General features: G+C 32.0%; 2 protein-coding genes across 2 annotated transcripts; both read right to left on the bottom strand.

Annotated features, from left to right (window-relative positions):
* Positions 1 to 2,701: 2,701 nt before the first annotated feature.
* LOC123659886 lies at positions 2,702 to 4,579 on the bottom strand. The gene is made up of 4 exons (XM_045595049.1): positions 4,504 to 4,579; positions 3,900 to 4,106; positions 3,159 to 3,230; positions 2,702 to 2,874 (listed from the first exon to the last, which is right to left on the bottom strand). The coding sequence occupies exons 1-4, from the start codon at positions 4,541 to 4,543 to the stop codon at positions 2,702 to 2,704; spliced, it is 492 nt and encodes a 163-aa protein (XP_045451005.1). The 5' UTR covers positions 4,544 to 4,579.
* Positions 4,580 to 8,861: 4,282 nt separating this feature from the next.
* On the bottom strand, positions 8,862 to 10,748 carry LOC123659885. Its single transcript, XM_045595047.1, has one exon. The coding sequence runs from the start codon at positions 10,746 to 10,748 to the stop codon at positions 8,862 to 8,864; it is 1,887 nt and encodes a 628-aa protein (XP_045451003.1).
* Positions 10,749 to 19,166: the final 8,418 nt, after the last annotated feature.

Below are 19,166 nucleotides of genomic sequence, written 5' to 3'. Positions count from 1 at the left end.
TTTGGCGCCAAACTAGAAGTTCTTTGTTTAGGAATATAATGGACATTGTGTTATTCCGACTTTCTGCGTTTATTGTATACTTTCAAACATTAAGATAATATTCACAGAAAGTCAGGATATCCTTAATATTCCTTAACGAAGAACTTATAGTTTGGCGCCAAAATATTGATTTCCTGTGAACAGTGCTAACACGACAAAATAATTATAGCTTTCAGATATCAAAAAAAAACTATACCACAATAATGTTCCAGTCTGCTATTTAATTAATATTGTGGCAAAGGAACTTTTTCCTATACCAATAAATAAAGTGACTAAAAAATAATATATACTTATTATGCCACATATATATAATATAAATAGCTTATTAGAACAAACCTAGTATTCTCTGAATTCACAAAAGGGTAGGAATTTATAGCTAAAATAAGAAAAGTTTAATTTTCAAACTATTTTTTATTTTTATAATGTTTACGTTTATTGTAATAAATAGCAGCGTTTTTCTTTAACTCTTCTTCACCTTCATATGTGATTTTGCCGGACAAAATTCGATTAATATTTCTGCACCAACTGTACAAAATAATATTAATTGTCAAATCTAAAAAACATGCTTTTAGCTTTTCTTTATGGATTAAACAATCAAAGGGATATTCCACCAATATATCACAAAGTACGATACTACTTTTCTTAATATCTTTTTTGGGAATATTCTTTTTTAAAAATGATTTCGTTATATTTTGAATACTATGGAAGCATTTTTCAGCAAGTTCGCTTGGATAACACAGCCAAGTTTTGTTGCAATATTCTTTTGCTTTTATGTATTTATTATTTTGATTGGCTGTGTTAATTAAAGTTTTTCGGCATTGTTGACAAGATTTACAATTTTTTTTAAGCATTTTGTCAAGACCCATCCACAAACATAATTTCCCTGTCCTGCATCTTCTTGAGGTTGCATTTCAGAACACAAATCTTCATTAAAATGTATTTCTTCGGGAATATCAGATGTTTCTTCTGGAATAGAGGTATTGCAATTTTCTCTTAAAAAAAGTCTAAATTTTGCAAACATTCATTTCCATCCTCTTCACAATTAGCTCTCCTCGAATGAGGAGAGCTATAATTATTTAAAAGCAACGCTTTAAATGCACCTTCAAAACAAATTGTGTTAGGGGCATTATTTCTTGCTCCATAACTTCTGATATTCCCAAAAAAATTTTCAACGGGGTCCTGATTGAAATTTCTTGTCAACATAGCGTCTAGACCAAACTTTTTAAACAAAACTTGCCAAATTGCTTCCACACCCTCTATGGTTCTGATAAGATTTGTGATTGATGGTACAGTTGCTGTAATTAATCGAATTTTATTTCCTGAAACTCTTTTTTGTATAAATTTTACAGTTTTTAAAACTTTTTTGCTTTCTTTCCATAGTTCATGGTGGGGCGAATTATATTTGACTGCTCCCTTAAAAATTTTACCATCTGGTATATTTAACGTACTTACATTTAAAGAGTCAAATAAATTGTCAAGTAGAAGCGTAATATCTACCAGTTGTAGACATTCCTCTGGCAGATCTCCCCTTGCAGTCAGATGGTCAGTAACAACTGCAACACTGTGGCTAAAAATCTGTGTTGCAGTCTTCACTCCCATTTTATTTATTTTTTCAGGATCAATATGCTCCTCAGTAATTTTATGTAATAATTTAAGATCGCCATATGATTTGTCAGCTCCATAAACCTTTTGATAATACTCCCACTTAACAAGTTTTTCTTTATTTTTTGTTGTATATACTAAATCTTTAGTAAGCAAATTATTTCTGATACCTTTTATTAAATGGGGAGTATCAAACAGAGGAATGATTTTACGACCCTTAATAGAAAAGCAGTCATACCGCCACTCAACTCCTTTTCTCAAATAAGATGCTTTCGTTTCATCTATCAATTCGTTTATAGCACTGACATTTACGGTGCTTTGGTCACATACTGTATTTATTATTATTAAACCAGAGTCCTGAGCGTGACGGATGACTGTTTTTATTATAGTTTTTAATTCTGTCTTTTTTAAACAACTAGTAAAATAATATGCAATCGGTTGCTTGAAATTTTGTTTGACCCCTTTAACCATAAACACAAGAGCTTGGTTAGCAAACTGATGGTCATCATTAAGCGCAAAATCTTCAAATATATCTTTTTGGTTATTATAATGTATTTGTGGACTTATGGACATTTCATCAAATGACAAACTACATAGTTTGTCAGCCTTGCACTTTTCTGCCACAGTCTTTTTAATTTTTTCAAATATAACTGGGTTTATGCCAGGACACAATTTTATTTTACTTAATAATCTTTTCATAGCTTTTGCTGATGGCAATGTAAATGTTCTTTGAAGAAATTCATAGCATTTTGGGCTTTTTTTATATATTGACAAACACAATATTTTTTCTGGTGTTGTGAAACGTCTGCCTTTAGGTTTTTTTACATTTTCCAATTGCATGTTTAAAAATAACTGCGACGGCTTTGACATCTTATTTAAAGCTTGTTGAAATGCCACACTTTCAGACACTTTTTGTGCATTGTTCAATCTTGAAATGAAACTTCCATTCCTCTTCAAACGACAAATTTCACTACGTAGCTGCTTCATTTCAGTACGCATATTACTGACTTGAGCGCAGTTGAACCCCAGTGTTTTCTTGAACCTACAAATAATAATTACATTAAATCACTTGAAAACTGTAAAGAGGGTCAGGAGTAATTTGTCCAAGATATATAGTAGAGAAATTACACCTACGTTTTTTAAAAGCTGGTTGTCTTTCCCTTCTAGCAGCAAAGTAATTGTGTTCTTCCATTACATGAGACAAAACTGTGTCTGCAGTGCTAGAAGTTTTCCCTGAAATTCAAATAATTTTAGGTTATGCATAATATGTAGTGTATATTTTTAATGATGATTGGAGAAAAAAAAATGAATCCAATCTTCCAGCTTCCAATGAAATTATTTATAAAAATCATACTACACAATTAAAATAGAAAATGAAATACATAATGTAATAATATGTTAAGACCATTTTCATTGACCTGAAGAGGTAATAATCTATGCAAATTAAATTATACCTAAATAAATCAAAAGAAAACAATTTTGTTGCTTTTTAATGGATAGTAAGTTGTATCCTTTACCTGATTTATTGATTTTCGATGATCTTGCAACGTTTTCCATATCAGGCTCAAGTGCTTGAAACAATGGAATTTCTGTAAGTAGAGAAATAAAAACAATTAAAGCATTTTTTTTACATTCCTGTCTTTAAGTTTTGTATATCATGTTTATTATATGTTGTCATAATTATCCTAAAGTTTATGAGTAGCTATGCCATCTCATCCCTTACTCTTCCAAGCATCAGTATTGATGTAAAGCTGTAATTGCAATATAATAGACCAAGATCCCAGGGCCTTAAGACATAACTTATTTTCTGAAAGATGAAGCCTTAGGTTCTGAGTAGTGTGTCATGTACTTTGAATACCTGGCCTGCTTGTGAATTTTGATATATATTTTGTAACATATTACTCTAAAGTAATATTAAAATTATTATATATAATGTATGTGTATTATTATTTTATTTTTTTTAATTAAACTTAAACAAAAACAAAAAAAAGTACTTTAAGTAAAAAAAAGCAGGACAGATAAGCAAATAACCTATCCCAATAACAAGTTCATCAACCACTTAAGGCCCACCGGAAATCACCTCCGATCAAAACTATAAAGGATCTTGAAATGATCAGCCAGCATGCATTTAAAATTGGTAGTATGTGAATCACACATTTGTTTAGTAGTTATTTACCTCACTGAAACCCTAGGTGAGTTAGCTAGTACAGTATCATAATAAATATAGATAAAAAAATTAAACAAATAATAGTTCTTACCTGCCAAATAAAGTGAAGGAACTGCTAAAGCATTGAGTCTTTTGTTACGATTGTGATCTTTTTCGACAAAATGCCTATCACAAACTCTTTTCTCCTTATAAATATTATAGTCAGCAGATGTTTCAAGTTTTCCCCCGCAGAGAGTAACCCAAGTCTTAAAGCGCTCAGGAAACTTTTCTTGACTGGGGAATCTGTGCATTGGAACACCTAAAAAAAAAAGGTGTGTGATGAATTTTAAATGTGTTTGAAGTTTATCCATTGAATTGTATTTGACGAAGAGACATCTGCTATGGTCAGGCAGTCGATCATGTCCTATATAACATATAAGGAATACTAAATCCAATTTCCTGTTTTTGGACACAGGTAACTGGTGTCATGTAATTTATCAATTTATTTATTTATTACTTCTTTCCTTCTAACTTAAGTTTACAAAATTTTAAGTAAACTGAGGGCTTAGAAAAGATGTTATAACATTCAGATGACTAATATAGTCAAAGCTTATAGTTTTAAGCTTATAAATAGTTCGTATATAATTTACAGATATGTATTATAAGTATTTCGTAAGAATTTAGTACCTATTTTAATCAATTTAATGAAAGCTTACCGGCTGAAGGTTTGCACCCAAAAGCGCAGGAGCACGGCATTCTTGCAATTTCAGGCACACTTAGTATCTAACACGAATCAGCGTCCTTCGCAAACTTTATCACAATAAAACAATCGTCTTTCTCGCAATTCTAGAGCCCTATCTCAAATTGAAGCACTAAACTTTCAGTAAATACGGAGGAGACGAAACTCAACTCAACGTAGAAGGAAAATGAAGCGCAAATAACAATAACTTTCGACAATACGGAGGAGAAACAACTCAAGTCAACGCAAAACGAAAATTAAATGGCAAAATAAATTATATACCAAGGCAAAACTGAATCACAAAATTTTAATAATTCAAAATTTTATAAAGCAACTGATTTGAAAAAAGCCAGTATAACGTTCAGTTAGGGCTGCCAGCTTTGACTTTTTTATTGATAAATACTACTTACTTAAAACTCAGAGGACAAAAAAAAATAAGACGAACATTGTGGTCAAATTATCTTAATTTTTGACTAATTATACAAAAATATAATGTTTTTTTTTGTCTAATATTGAATTGAAAAATACCTAATAAGTTTTTTTTTTAAACTTTAGAACCATGAAGTTGTACCTAAATGGTAGTAAATTTTTGGTATGGGAATACTTAATTGAATTCTGAATTATAGTGCCACCTGTTGAGGCTTATATACACTGTTTGCCGAAAAGTTTGTTACCCCATAAAACAGATGGCAGTTTTATCTTTGTTAATCATCTTATTATAGGAAAGTGTCTCCCCCCTGGTTAATGGCCATCGAACATTCAGGAATCGAAATCTCAACAGATGTCATAAAATCCAAATTGATCGATATGTGTGATAATGTTGGCAGCAATGAGCCGGAAAGTGCATTTTTGACATCTAAAGGTTTGCAGCGAGGAAAAAATAAGGTTGGCAAAACTGCGGAAACGAATACTCGATCTGTCAAAGTAATTAAATGTTATAAATGTAAACGAACCGGCCATTATAAAAATCAGTGTCCATTATTAAAGGATAAACCAGTGAATGCATTTAATACAGTTTTCTTTAATGGTAATTTTGGCAAAAACGAGTGGTATATTGATTCTGGAGCCAGCACTCACATGATAAATAATCAAGAAAATATAATAAACGCGTCACATAACCTAAAGACTAATCAGATTACAGTTGCAAATAGTATGACTATGCCTGTGACATGTTCAGGAGAAACACAGATTACAACAGTTGTTGGCAAGTTACAATATGATATTGTTGTCAAAGAAGTGTTGTGTGTTCCAAATCTCACGACGAATTTGTTATCAGTTAGTAATTTAATAAAGAATGGTAACAAAGTTAGTTTCAGTGATGAACATTGTTATATCAGAAACCGAGAAAATACTTTAATTGGTATTGCAGAAATGACAAACGGGGTCTATAGATTACAGACCAAACCAGCATGTTTGTTAGCAGCCTCGGCTACAGTAGCTTCTGATATCATTTGGCATCGAAGACTCGGTCATATTAATAGTAGTGATATGAATATCATGAAGGAAGGTGCTGTAGAAGGTATGGATTATACTAACAGAGCAGACATAAGTAAAGCTAACTGTACAGTGTGTTGTGAAGGAAAACAGACGAGACTACCTTTTCAAAATAGTAGTCATAGAAGTGAGAGAGTCCTAGAAGTGATACATGCCGATGTATGTGGCCCGATGGAAACAAAATCCATTGGATTATCTCGATATTTTTTGCTTTTTGTGGATGATCATAGCAAAATGTCTTTTGTTTACTTCATGAAAAACAGAAGTGAAGTGTTTACCCGTTTTAAAGAATTTAAGCTCATGGTTGAGAACCAAACAAATTATAAAATTAAAATTTTTAGAACAGATAATGGCACAGAATTTTGTTCAAACGAAATGAAGAACTTTTTAAAACAGTGTGGAATAATTCACCAGCGAACTAATCCTTATACTCCTGAACAAAATGGTATGTGCGAGAGGTTCAATAGAACTATAGTTGAGCGAGCTAGATGTCTTCTTTATGATGGTAAATTAGAGAAGAAATTCTGGGCAGAAGCAGTACATACAGCAGTATATTTAAAGAATAGAACATTAGCTTCAGGATTAAATAAGAAAACTCCTTATGAAGTTTGGACTGGCCGAAAACCAAATATCAGTCACATAAGAATCTTTGGTAGTGTAGTGATGGCTCATGTGCCCAAAGAAAAACGTTTGAAATGGGATAAAAAGGCTATAAAACATTATTTAGTGGGATATGCTGATAATGTAAAAGGTTACCGTCTTTACAACCCCAAAAGTAACAAAGTCATTACGAGCAGAGATGTTATCATCTTGGAACCCAATGATAGTCCAGAAATGACACAGGTCAATATAAGTGAAGGTCAAGGAACATCATTAGGTCATACGAAGAAGCACAATGACACAGAATCTGACTCCGAACGCAATTCTGTAAGCACAGTGATAAGTAATGATGACATTACCTATGTAGAAGAACAGAGTGAAACAAGTAGTTCTGATGATTTCTCAGACTGTTTACCGATGAATGAGGTGAAGAATCTTGCTAAGATAAGTCAACCTGTAGTAACAGTAAGAGAGAAGAAAAAGCCTGATAGATATGGTTATAGCAATATGTGTGTTGAAACAGATATGAGTCTGTACGAAGACCAGATGACATATGAAGAAGCTATGAATGGACCAGAAGCTGATCAGTGGAAGCAGGCCATGCGAGAGGAACTTCAGTCGTTCGAGGACAATGATGCATGGGAAATTGTTGATATATCAAGTAACGGATCAATTGTGCAAAATAAGTGGGTGTTAAATAAAAAACTAGATGTGAATAATAAAGTGCGATATCGTGCAAGACTCGTGGCTAAAGGTTTTACGCAGCGAAGGGGTGTAGACTACGAGAACACTTTTTCTCCTGTCGTAAAACATTCTACACTGAGAATGTTGTTTGCTCTAAGTGTACAGTGGGATATGGACATTACACATTTAGATGTAACAACGGCATTTTTAAATGGTCATTTAAAAGAAAATATTTATATGTCATTTCCAGAAGGTTTTGAAAATAAGCAAATTGGAAAGGTCTTAAAACTTAAAAGAGCTATATATGGACTTAAACAATCTTCTTTAGTCTGGTATGAAAAAGTAAAAGATTGTTTGCTTAAGTTTGGTTTTAAAATAAGTAAATTTGAACCATGTTTGTTTACATTTTTTTGTGAAAATATTAAGATTATAGTAGCTGTTTATGTTGATGATTTTTTAATTTTTTCGAATAGTTATTCTGAGACTAAAAAATTAAAAAAAGTATTAAATTCTGAATTTAAATTAAAAGATTTAGGTCCTGTTAAATGTTACCTAGGTATGCGAATTAATGTAAATAAAGAATGTAAGACTATTACTGTAGATCAACAGGAATATATAGAGCAATTATTGTCTAAGTTTAATATGTCTAATTGTAAAACTATAGATACTCCTATTGAGAGTAAGTTAAATTTAGAAAAGGCTGAAAACTGTGTAGTAAACATTCCATATCAAAATCTAATTGGAAGCCTTATGTATTTGGCAGTTTTGACTAGACCAGACTTATCATATTCTCTTAGTTACCTCAGTCAGTTTAATAATTGTTATAATGAAACTCATTTTAGTTATGCTAAACGAATATTAAAATATTTACAAAAAACAAAACATTATTGTTTAACATATCATAAGAATAATGTAGAGCTGACTGGTTTTGTGGATGCAGACTGGGCCAGTGATAGTTTAGATCGTAAGTCTTACAGTGGGTTTTGTTTTGTAATGAATGGTTCAGTAATTTCCTGGCAAAGTAAAAAACAAAGGAGTGTCTCTTTATCTAGTACTGAGGCAGAATATGTCGCTCTTTCAGAAGCATCTAGAGAGGCTGTTTATTTAAGAAATTTGTTGTACGAGCTTACTGGTGTTAAACATGTTATTAAATTGAAATGTGATAATCAAAGTGCATTAAAATTAGCAACAAGTCATCAGGCACATAGTAGATTAAAGCATATTGATGTGCGTTTTCATTATGTTAAGGATGCTGTTAAAAATAAATTAATTAATATTGAATATATTTCAACTCAGGAAATGCCTGCAGACTTGTTAACTAAAGGACTTTTGTCAACTAAGCATTATAAGTTTATGAATATACTGGGAATTAAGGACAAATAATATTATGTATTTTGTTTAGGAATTCACATTTATTTTGTTAAGTGGGGGTGTTATAATATAGATAACAAAAAAATTAATAAATTGTAAATTGTTACAAGTAGCGCCACCTATGTATAACTTTTTTCAATAAAGATGATTTAGTCTGTCACAAGTTCGGCACACGGTTGTTTCAATCTAATCTTGTTCTAATCTTGATTTTCCTGCTATCATAGTTACCGATGTCTGTTCATGTGTCATTACCTTGCAATAAACAACGCAAGCGTAACATTTTGTTGACGCATCTGAAAATCCGTGGAGTTCGATGACATTATTCTTTATTGTTCCTAACCACCTAGGTATATAAAATTTATTTATATTTTCTAAGTCAATTTTCATACTTTCCCACTCTTTCAATATATTTTCCGGTAAAGGTTCGTCCCATTTTAATTGTAATTGCCATACTTGTTGAAATAATAGTTTTATTTTAGTTGAAATTGGAGATAGCCAGCCCAGTGGGTCAAATAATTTTGATATATTTGAAAGTAAAATACGTTTTGTAGGGTTTTTCGTCATGAAGTCTAATTTTGAGGTAAATGTAAATTGATCTTGCTGTGGGTCCCAACTCAGGCCTAACGTTTTTGATGACTCGGTGTTTTTAAAGTCATAATTGATTTGTTCTATATTACTATATTTATTTGGGAGTATATCTTGATTATTGGCCTTCCATTTTCGTAAATTAAACCCTCCTGACTTTAAAATCGAAATAATGTCGTTTATTAAACGCTTTGCTGATTCGATAGAATGACATCCGTAGACTAAGTCGTCCATGTAAAATGATGATTCAATAACTTTCGGCGCGGAACTCTCTTGATAATTCTGTCTCTCATCTTGAGCTAAACGTCGAAGTGTCATCATCGCCAGAAACGGCGCGGCCTTGGTGCCGTATGTCACTGTCTTTAATTGAAAAATATTCATTTTATCTAACGGCGATTCTCTCCAAATGATCTTTTGATATTTTTGGTCATCTGGATGTAACCAAACCATTCTAAACATTTTTTCAATATCCGCAGTAAACCCATATCTAAACTGTCTCCACTTGATAAGAAGACTCTGTAGATCTTGTTGTAAGTTAGGACCTCTTTCCATGAAGTCATTTAAGCTCAAACCGGAAGTGGAAGGCGCGGAAGCATTAAAAACCACCCGTAACTTAGTTGTCGTTGATTCATCTCGAATAACACAATGGTGCGGTAGGTAAAAACCGGATGAATCGGAATTATTTGAGTGTATCATATGACCTAATTGCTTGTATTCGTTTATAAATAATTTATACTCTCGTGCTATACTTATATTTTTAACAAACTTTCTTTCTAACTGTTTAAACTGTGCAATGGCCTTTGATTTTGACTGGCCTAATTTATTTTCTATTTCATTTTTAAGGGGGAGGCGCACTTGATACTTGCCATCCGACTGACGTATAGTACTTTTATTATAAAAATCAATGACCTGCTGGTCGGCAAGTGATATAGTAGATGGCTCTGAGATATTTTCTGCTTGCCAAAATTGACAGATATCGTCGATGTTATGTACAATTATGTTACATTTAAAACTCTTTTTTACGCAGCCACTCAAAATCCAACCTAAACGCGTTTTTTGAGCCATCGGTAGAGTGGGCCCCGCCTTATAAATTCCGTCTAATAGTAAGTTACTAAAAACATCTACTCCAAGTAAAAGGTCTACCGGTCTTCTCATATTGAAGTAAGGATCCGCTAAAGGCAAATTTTCTAATGCGGGCCACTCTGGTTTAGGAAAGCTGTAGGAGGGCAGATTCTTTATTAAAGTTCTCATGATATACGCATCTGTTTCGAAAGAAAAGTCTTCTTGATTAGACCTACACTTGATTTTAATAATCCCCTTACAATTGCTCTCCTTTTCACCTATTCCAGTTATAGTTCCCTTGCAATGTTTGCGTGGTAAACCTAAAATGTGAGCTATTCTCTCTGATATGAGAGTAGTCTCAGACCCCTGATCTAGTAGGGCTCGAATGTTATGGTATGTACCGTCCCGAGCTTGTACCTGTACCATGGCTGTTGCCAACAGGATTTCAGGGTCTTTGCAATTTACCGAAACATGTGTATTACCCACGTCCGATTTCGAAATCTTCGACTCTGTATTTTTCGACGTAAATACTTTATTGCAAAATACGTCATGCAAAATTGTATTATGATTACCATCGCATTCTCGACAACGCGATTCAGAATAACAATTTTTGCCTTCGTGATCATAAAGACAATTTTTGCATAAATTTTTGTCTATAATAAATTTTCGTTCCATATGATTAGGCAACTCTAGAAACTTTGTGCAATAATATAAGCCATGTTCGCGATTTGAACAAAAGTGACACGGTAATTTTGCCGTATGTGCAGGTTTTTGAACTCTGCTACTTGAAACCTTTGATTGTGTAAAGTATGTGGGTTTCTTGTAATTTAAGCGATTTTCTGTTGGTGAATTATTATAATATGTATTTTTGAAACTAGAAAGTATCTATAGCCGACCACCGGGATTGTAACGTTTTTAATAAATCGTCAAACTCCCATTTATCTAACTCCGTATCTAAGTTAATACTAGCTACCTTTCTCTGAAGCGCCCTGAAGTTGCTCGCTTGCTTTCTTAGCAACTCATCTGTCCTGCTATTGACGCCCTGTGCCCTGAAAGTTACCTGATGTGCTTCCGTCCTTGCTGCCGTCGCCGAGGCACGCGTGGGCGGCTGCGGCGGCCCAGCGCCAGCCAGTGCAGTCGATAGCCGCAGCAGCGGAGTGCCCGGTTTGGCGTCACGTGGTTGATAATTCACGATGACGGACCTGACATGCTCGTAGCGCTCCCTAGTTGTGTCCAATTGCTCGGTCATAAAATAATCATGTGACTTGTCACTATAACCACATAATTTAAGGTGGTTGTTTTGAAATTCCTCCCAATACTTATCTAGCGTTTCAAGTCTCCTTCTGATGTAATCACCGGTCTTGCGTTCCGGCCCGTCTTTCTTGAAATTGCTGTAGAGCTGCTCAATAGCTCCAACCAACTGCTGCTGTGTTGATAGAAGATCTTCCATGTTTACTTAAATTGATATGCTAAAAATTCTTCGATAAAAAATAGTCTGTAATCTAATGTCCACAGTTTACTTCACGAAATGTCAGTTTTTTCTCGAAGGACCATAAAAGCTCGAAGGACCATAAAAGGATGTAGCGTCCTTGATCGACTCTACACACTTTTTCTTGTTAATATGAAATAAACCCGAATCACAATTAATTAAATAAATTAATTTATTGATCCTTGATAATGATCAAATGACCCGGTGTGCGAGCACGCGCGATCGCCTTGATAGATCGAAACGTACTGAATAATTATTATATTGATAACCAATTTATTTAATAAATTTGCTGATTCGCAAATGTACGACTTGGTTCGTACAGTATTTAATGCATAGATATACATAGCAAATTGCGTTTTAAATAAAAATGTAAGTAGCTCATTATTGAATGTTTATAGAGTAGCAAAAGTCTGTTTGAAAGGTACCGTTTGCAGTTTGCCGTAACAAGGATAGGCTGTTAATTAAAAAGAGAATCAAGCTAGATGGCAGACTTACATGGCCGAAATTGTAAGTAGTTTAATTTAGTTTTTAGTCGTTGTTGAAGTACATACATTTGAATTTTGTTTATATGAAGTTACTGTATAATAGTAAAAAATATATCTGGTCGATAAGTATTAGTAAAAAAGATGAGTAAATGTGTCTGCTAATATAAACAGTTAAAAGTTATGGTATGATACATTCATAAAATTTGTGTCGTATCAAATTCAGCAAAGTCTTTATCAATTATTTACATTTTTATATCAATACCAATATTATAAATCTAATGAGTTTGTTTGTTTATTTGAATGCGCTAATCTCAGGAACTACTCGATCGTGTTCTCTGAAAAATCCTTTTTGTGTCGGATACTCCATCTACCCAAGGAAGCTATATAACATTCTAACATATTTTTTCTCAAATTAATGTGGGCAAAACCGCGGGGACAGCTAGGTATTTATAAAGTAATATAGATAAAGATAATTTATGTTACTGAAAACACACAAACAATATATAAAAGTACATACTCGTCGAATATTCTACCAGGATAACATGAGTTCAGATACGAAGGGTAAAGAGTGCGAACAATAGGAACAATTATTGTGCTGCTCATTTTCCACTGCACTGCCATTGAATAGTGGCAACTTGCTAACTACCAGTGATTACTGTTGCCTTGTTGCCGTCTGAGGATGTTTCTACTATATGTAAATTAGAGAAATTTATATTGTATGTCATATTGTATGTACCTTACTGTATTTGTTAGTTATTATGTGATATTAAATAGCCACAATTGCGTGTCTCTAAGGAAGCTGTGCTTTAGTCCCACAAAATCAAAAATAATTGAAGCGCTTCTTAAAAATCTATATTTTTACCCGACTGCCAAGGAAGGGTTATTTATAAAAATGCATTGATATGCTATAAAATACATACATACAATACACATCAAATATATTATATGAATACTTTTCATTTTTATACAGGGAATTTTTTTAAATAAATCTAGGTGCAAGAATATACATAATGTTGTTATTGGTTCAAAAGTTCAATGTGTTATGATTATCCAGGCTTTTTTGTCAGTCATTTTAGTAATGTTAGTTTTATTTTGTTATCTATAAATTCATTCATTTATATATATTAATTGCTTAACTGCATAGTTTACGATTTCTTATCACTTTATTCGCACCAAAAGTAACTAAGGGTAGGTAATAAGAGTGCAAAATTGTTGAAAAGATTGATATACATTATTTATTAAGGCAGTAAATAGTTTTTGGAAGGTAATTCCGACAGAACCTAATATAAAAATATAAGACCAGAAGTGGCTTGTGACATTTTTTGATGGGAGTTCACAAAAAAATTAACATAAATCTAGAGCTTACCATTTATTTTATTTGTGAAGAAAATCCATTCGTTCCATGTAAATTCACCACCTTTGCTGGTGCCAGCTTTAAACACCAGACACGGAAAACAAAAGACCTGTTAATAATTACTCGAAGCGTGAAGGATTGGATGTAGAAATTCCTCTGATGTTTTGCATTTAAATTGATGTCTATGATATTGATATATATAATAACTGTAGAGTCTTTAAGACCTTTTCTATTTATGTTTAAATTATAATTCGGATGTTTAACATTAACATTTGTGTTTACGATTAAGTTATTTAATCTCAAGCCAGTCTTGTATTTGTGATAGAGCATGGTTTTAATCTTGTTTCCATTAATATGTAACTAATAATATCGAAATCAAAAACAAGTTCCGATTCGAGCGTAAGTCAAATGTAAGTTAGTCGTTATAGGAGACAAGTAACAACACGTGTATAGCTAAATAAAGATGAATTAGAAAAAACATTCTCGGAAAATAGTCAGTTGAATGAGCAGGCAGTAGCGGCTATAGGCTTTGGTCAATATAAACTGTGTATTAAAAAGCGATCCAAGAAAGTAAGAGATAACGAAATAATTCTCAGAATCACTAGGGTTGATCATAAACATTTCTCAGTATTTGTGTCAAATGTTGTTTTCCTAAGTATTTATTTATTTAGTGTAATGTTATACTATTTTTAGCAAAGTATTTTCAAAACAAAGTTTCATAGGGATATAAAACAAGTTTTACACAGATGTTCAAAAATCCCTTTGCATATTTTGATATTTGATATTTGTAGTTGTTATGCATGAAGAGAGATTTAATTTGGAAGATTTTTTTAGTTTTGACACACTCAAACTCAGATTTATTTTCATTTATAAAGTTAAAAATAGATAAAGAGGATAAATAAAATTATTTCCGAGTGCGTGTTGTTAAAACACGAACAGATAAAAACATCTTATCCTAAAACATATTTAGGATAAATATATTTTACACATACAAACGTATCTTGATCGAACTGATTTTTGTTTTCCTGTTATCCTTACTTTATAAGGAAACACTTGGTTATATTTTGACGAAAATATCACGCTTTAAAAGCGTTTGTATATTTGACGACGATAAAAGTTGTATTTATATATAAGTGTGTATTGCAACAATTTTAGGGCACCTTATTAAAGTATAAGAGACAAGAAAACCGCTCAAGTTAGCGGCTGATTCTTGATGAAGTTTTGAAAAGTCTCTTTCTATTTGAGTAATTACTTGAAGTCTACTACTGGGCATAAGCCTTCCCAAGTTAAACCTCAACATAAATAGCATCTCGTTTGTCCACAATCCATTGCGATACTTTCTCTCTTTTCTTTTCGGCTTGCAGGATTGGAAGCCCTAGTCGGTACAATGTTCACCGGGTTAGCTAGGTAAATAAAATTTTTTTTTTTTAATGAAATAAAGTTCGGATTTTTATACTTTAAATTTTCTCGGTCAATAAATATATCTCTGAAGTATGCTTAATCGACCGAACTGTCTGTAATATGTATTACACGTTTGTCAAAAAGTTAACATGTTCTGATGTGCGGTCCATATTTGATGGATCTGATATCTGACAAACAATATTGAAAGTTTACGATGGTGTTTGTCAAAAATCGTAAAAGATAACAGTTTGATGTTGGCAGGAAGAAAATCTGGGCTAAAGGCTTATTTAGATAATTCTCTTGATCTTTGTCTTCCTCGTTTCCTTCAAAAATACGTTTGTTTTTTTTTTCAAACATATTTGATCGTTAACCGGTACTTTAATCCCAAGATATATAGGTAAAGAGAATAAATTATGCTCGTGTCATGTTTGTTACGGTACAAATCAAATCTGTGCGACCTTTTTTTATTGAGTGAGTCTGACCATCCGACTTTGTGCTCTTGATCCTCACGGCAAGTGGAATTAGCATAATTTGCTCTTTGATATATTATTTTCCGTCTATTTGAAATTTATATTTGCTGTTTGGACCCTATGTACACCTGATAGCGATCGTTTCTCATAGTAGGGAATATGCGACAACCCGCTTGGGGAAGTGTGGTGAATTAAGCTCCAAATTTTTTTCCTAGATGGGGAAAGAGGCCTATGCTCAGCATTGGGATATTACAGGTTAAGCCGTATAATATCGTAAATAATTTTACATATGATGTTAATAATACAAACAAGTATGAAAGCTTAAAAGTTAATTTCGCCTATTATTCCTTATGTCAATAATTCGTACGTCGATATTATGAATATCGCTTGCTTTAGTGTAATTTTACCTAAAACAAATAGGTATTTATGAAATAAACTGAACTACAACAGCAAAATTGTATAAAATCTATTAAGGTTGAAAGTTAACATGATGAAAGTTACAGGTAATATCTATAAGATTATACTTTACAGAATAAAAAATTTCTTATGAAGTTATTACATAAATAAATGAAAATTCAGTTGTATAACATAAAACCCGAGCAAATATGCTTTAATTTTAACCAATAAAAAAACCGTCTGATAAAATTCGTTACTGAATACGAAATGATATTATAATTTCGCACGTGAATTTATCGTGACGTTATTATGGTGCAGAAAAACGCCCTGATTTTATATCTGTGACGTGAAACCTGCATAATTTTATCTCATTTATTTTATTTAATTTGGAAATGTTCTTGTTTTGCAATTAATAAATATTATTATTTTCATACTTTTTCTTTTGCATATTCACATTAATACAGCATATTTACAAAATTACATTTTTATAAAATATGATAAAGTATTCACAATTTTCTTAAGATTTGTTTTAAAATTATTACGCAAAGTGAGTATATTAAGTTAATATTTAAGTTGAAATTATAAAAATCTCTATTGTTTTGATCTATTTTGTATTCATACGAATATTGTTTTCTGATCTGACTGGGTCTTTTGTGTATGTTGTGACAGACTCCCAATATTATTCCGAGTAGATTCATATTTAACTGGACACGTGTTTGTTGGAGTTCTTCACTCAATTTATTAAGTGTCTATTTTTAGGACATTTTAACTCGATTTATTTGAAGTGAATTCAAAATATTGTATTACTCACGTCAAATTTTGCCGTTATTACTGACAACGGAGACTATATTGCTTTTTATCTTAATATATATAAATCTCGTGTCACAATGTTTGTCCTCAATGGACTCCTAAACTATTTAACCGATTTTAGTCAAATTTGCACACCGTGTGCAGTTTGATTCAACTTAAAAGATAGGCTATATTTTATTTTGATATATTATGTTATTATTATATTTCAGAAAAAAATAAGGTGATACAAAGTTCGCCAGGTCAGCTAGTAGTATTATAAAAGACAAAGCGTTTTATTGTAAAAATACTATAATAGATAAAAAATGTTATTATTAGTTCAGCGCAGATGATAAGATAAGATATTGTTAGATTAGGGTACTAAAATCAGAGTTTTGTCATCGTAGAAAATCAACGGTCAATTATTAAAGTAAAATTAAATTTCAAACGCAATAATTCTTTGTTCTATATAAGAAGAACCAATATAAAATCAATAGATGAATTTAACTTAAAGATGCGATAAATTAGATTCTGGTTAAAAATAGAGAAAAATATTTATATTGTCTTTATAAGATGGGCAAGTAAAAGTTACAAGTGTGACATTTTTATAACTGGTTAAAAAAAAATATTTTTTTTAATTCCTTTTTGATTTTTCATCCTTTTAATTTTTTTCTCTGTTTCCTTATTAATTATTTTTGTATACGGCTATTTGATTGTATTGAATTTGTCTGAAATAAATAATAAAAATAATAATAATTATTATTATTAATGAGAGTTCAGCTTAGCATTCGGCGAGCATATCACAAACTTCAATTTTAATTAGAGACTTTTCGCGGAAAACAGCTGTGTGGGTTGTAACGTAATACACGTTACGTAGCCAATTACAGTTCAAATATGAGATTTTGTTAGTATCATCGAAATATATGTTTTGTAAAAAAGGTGGATTGAGAATTTTTTGATTCAATATTCTTTGTATCTACATAAGACTACATAAACTACTTAAATTGGACTTAGGTATAAGACGTTGAAACAAGTTTTAAGTAAACTGGTACTTAATTTTTGAAGTGAATCTTCTTTAGGCGCATGAGGGTAAAATTTTTACGGATGAAACGCAATAATAATAATATTAGCGTCACGAAGATGTGCAACGTTTTTGTTGAACAACAGAGCCACCTAGCGTGTTCTATAGAAACTATAGGTTGTTACATTGATATCGATAGTATTACATTGCAAAACTAAATAGATGAAGCTGGAACGGAAATCCAAAGCTTTAGCTTTGTATAAATATAAACGAGACTTAAAAATTAGTTTGCCAAAGAAGTTCACTTTTGACATGTGTACTTTGTACGCAGGCACTTTTTTTTGTTGTCGACTAGAACTTACGTCGTTGGGGCCCACTGGTATTGAAAAGACAACCATGTATCTAAAAGACGTCCATCCACGTACCATCATACATACAAAAAAAGGACTATTATTTATCTGAAGGCTGCTAGGGATAAAATCGGATTTTTATCTTGTAATAATAATAATATAAATTTTCGTAGTAGTTCATAATGTTTGCGCTTGATTAATATAGGGGTGAGCTAGAGATTATACCACGGCGGCCATGGCTACTACGACACACGTATTTAGACCTTTTTTACTTTAGCTCCTGCTGTGCTCTACCTCAGTTAAATACCTCATTGTATCATCATAACTCAGTTACATAGTACGTACACAGGTCCAGTTAATTACGTTATATACTACATAAGTTGAAGGTAATGATGCTAAGGCAGATAATTATTATTGCTTTCATGAATCATGTATATGCTTCGTAAGGTGGTCATCTTAATTTATTTTATTACAATTAACCAACTCAGGTTAGACGCAGTATTTGTGGTTAGTGCTTGAGGTTTCACGATATTATAATGCTATAAATGGAATTTATGAGTGCTACGGGTTAATTTCGGGTTTTGGGTTTAATTGGGTATGTAGTCAATGTGGTAAACTATCTTAAGACTATTTTAGGCAATTAGGTAAAGTAGTAATTACCACAATATAAATGCATTTTTTATACTACTAAGGTGACAAACAAGCGTGCCGTCTGCTTGATGGTAAGAAGTAACCATAATGTATGGATGCTTTCAACATTGGGAAGCTTTTTTGAAATAAACACCTTTTTGTCGGAGAGAAAAATTTGCCGTTGTCGTTCGCCGTGTCGTTTGCCGTGTCGTTGTTCGTCTTAGGTACTTAATTATAGCCATCATTAAAGGCTTTATATATTTGTATATTTTTTACTACTTTAGTACTTTTATTTGAAGCTTCAATTCAAATTTTTCTCACCGTAAAAATATATGCGGTACATAAGTAATTCACAAAGTTGAATTGCTACTTTTAGACTGAGATTATTTATTACTAGACGATGTTTTGAAATTAACTATTTAATTTACAGAAATCATAGTACAGATTTTTATTTTTTAGAAT

Source organism: Melitaea cinxia, chromosome 14 (assembly GCF_905220565.1).
Source record: "Melitaea cinxia chromosome 14, ilMelCinx1.1, whole genome shotgun sequence".
NCBI lineage: Eukaryota > Metazoa > Arthropoda > Insecta > Lepidoptera > Nymphalidae > Melitaea > Melitaea cinxia.
The sequence above is the reverse complement of the archived record's forward strand: the minus strand, read 5'-3'. Positions and strand labels throughout refer to the sequence as shown.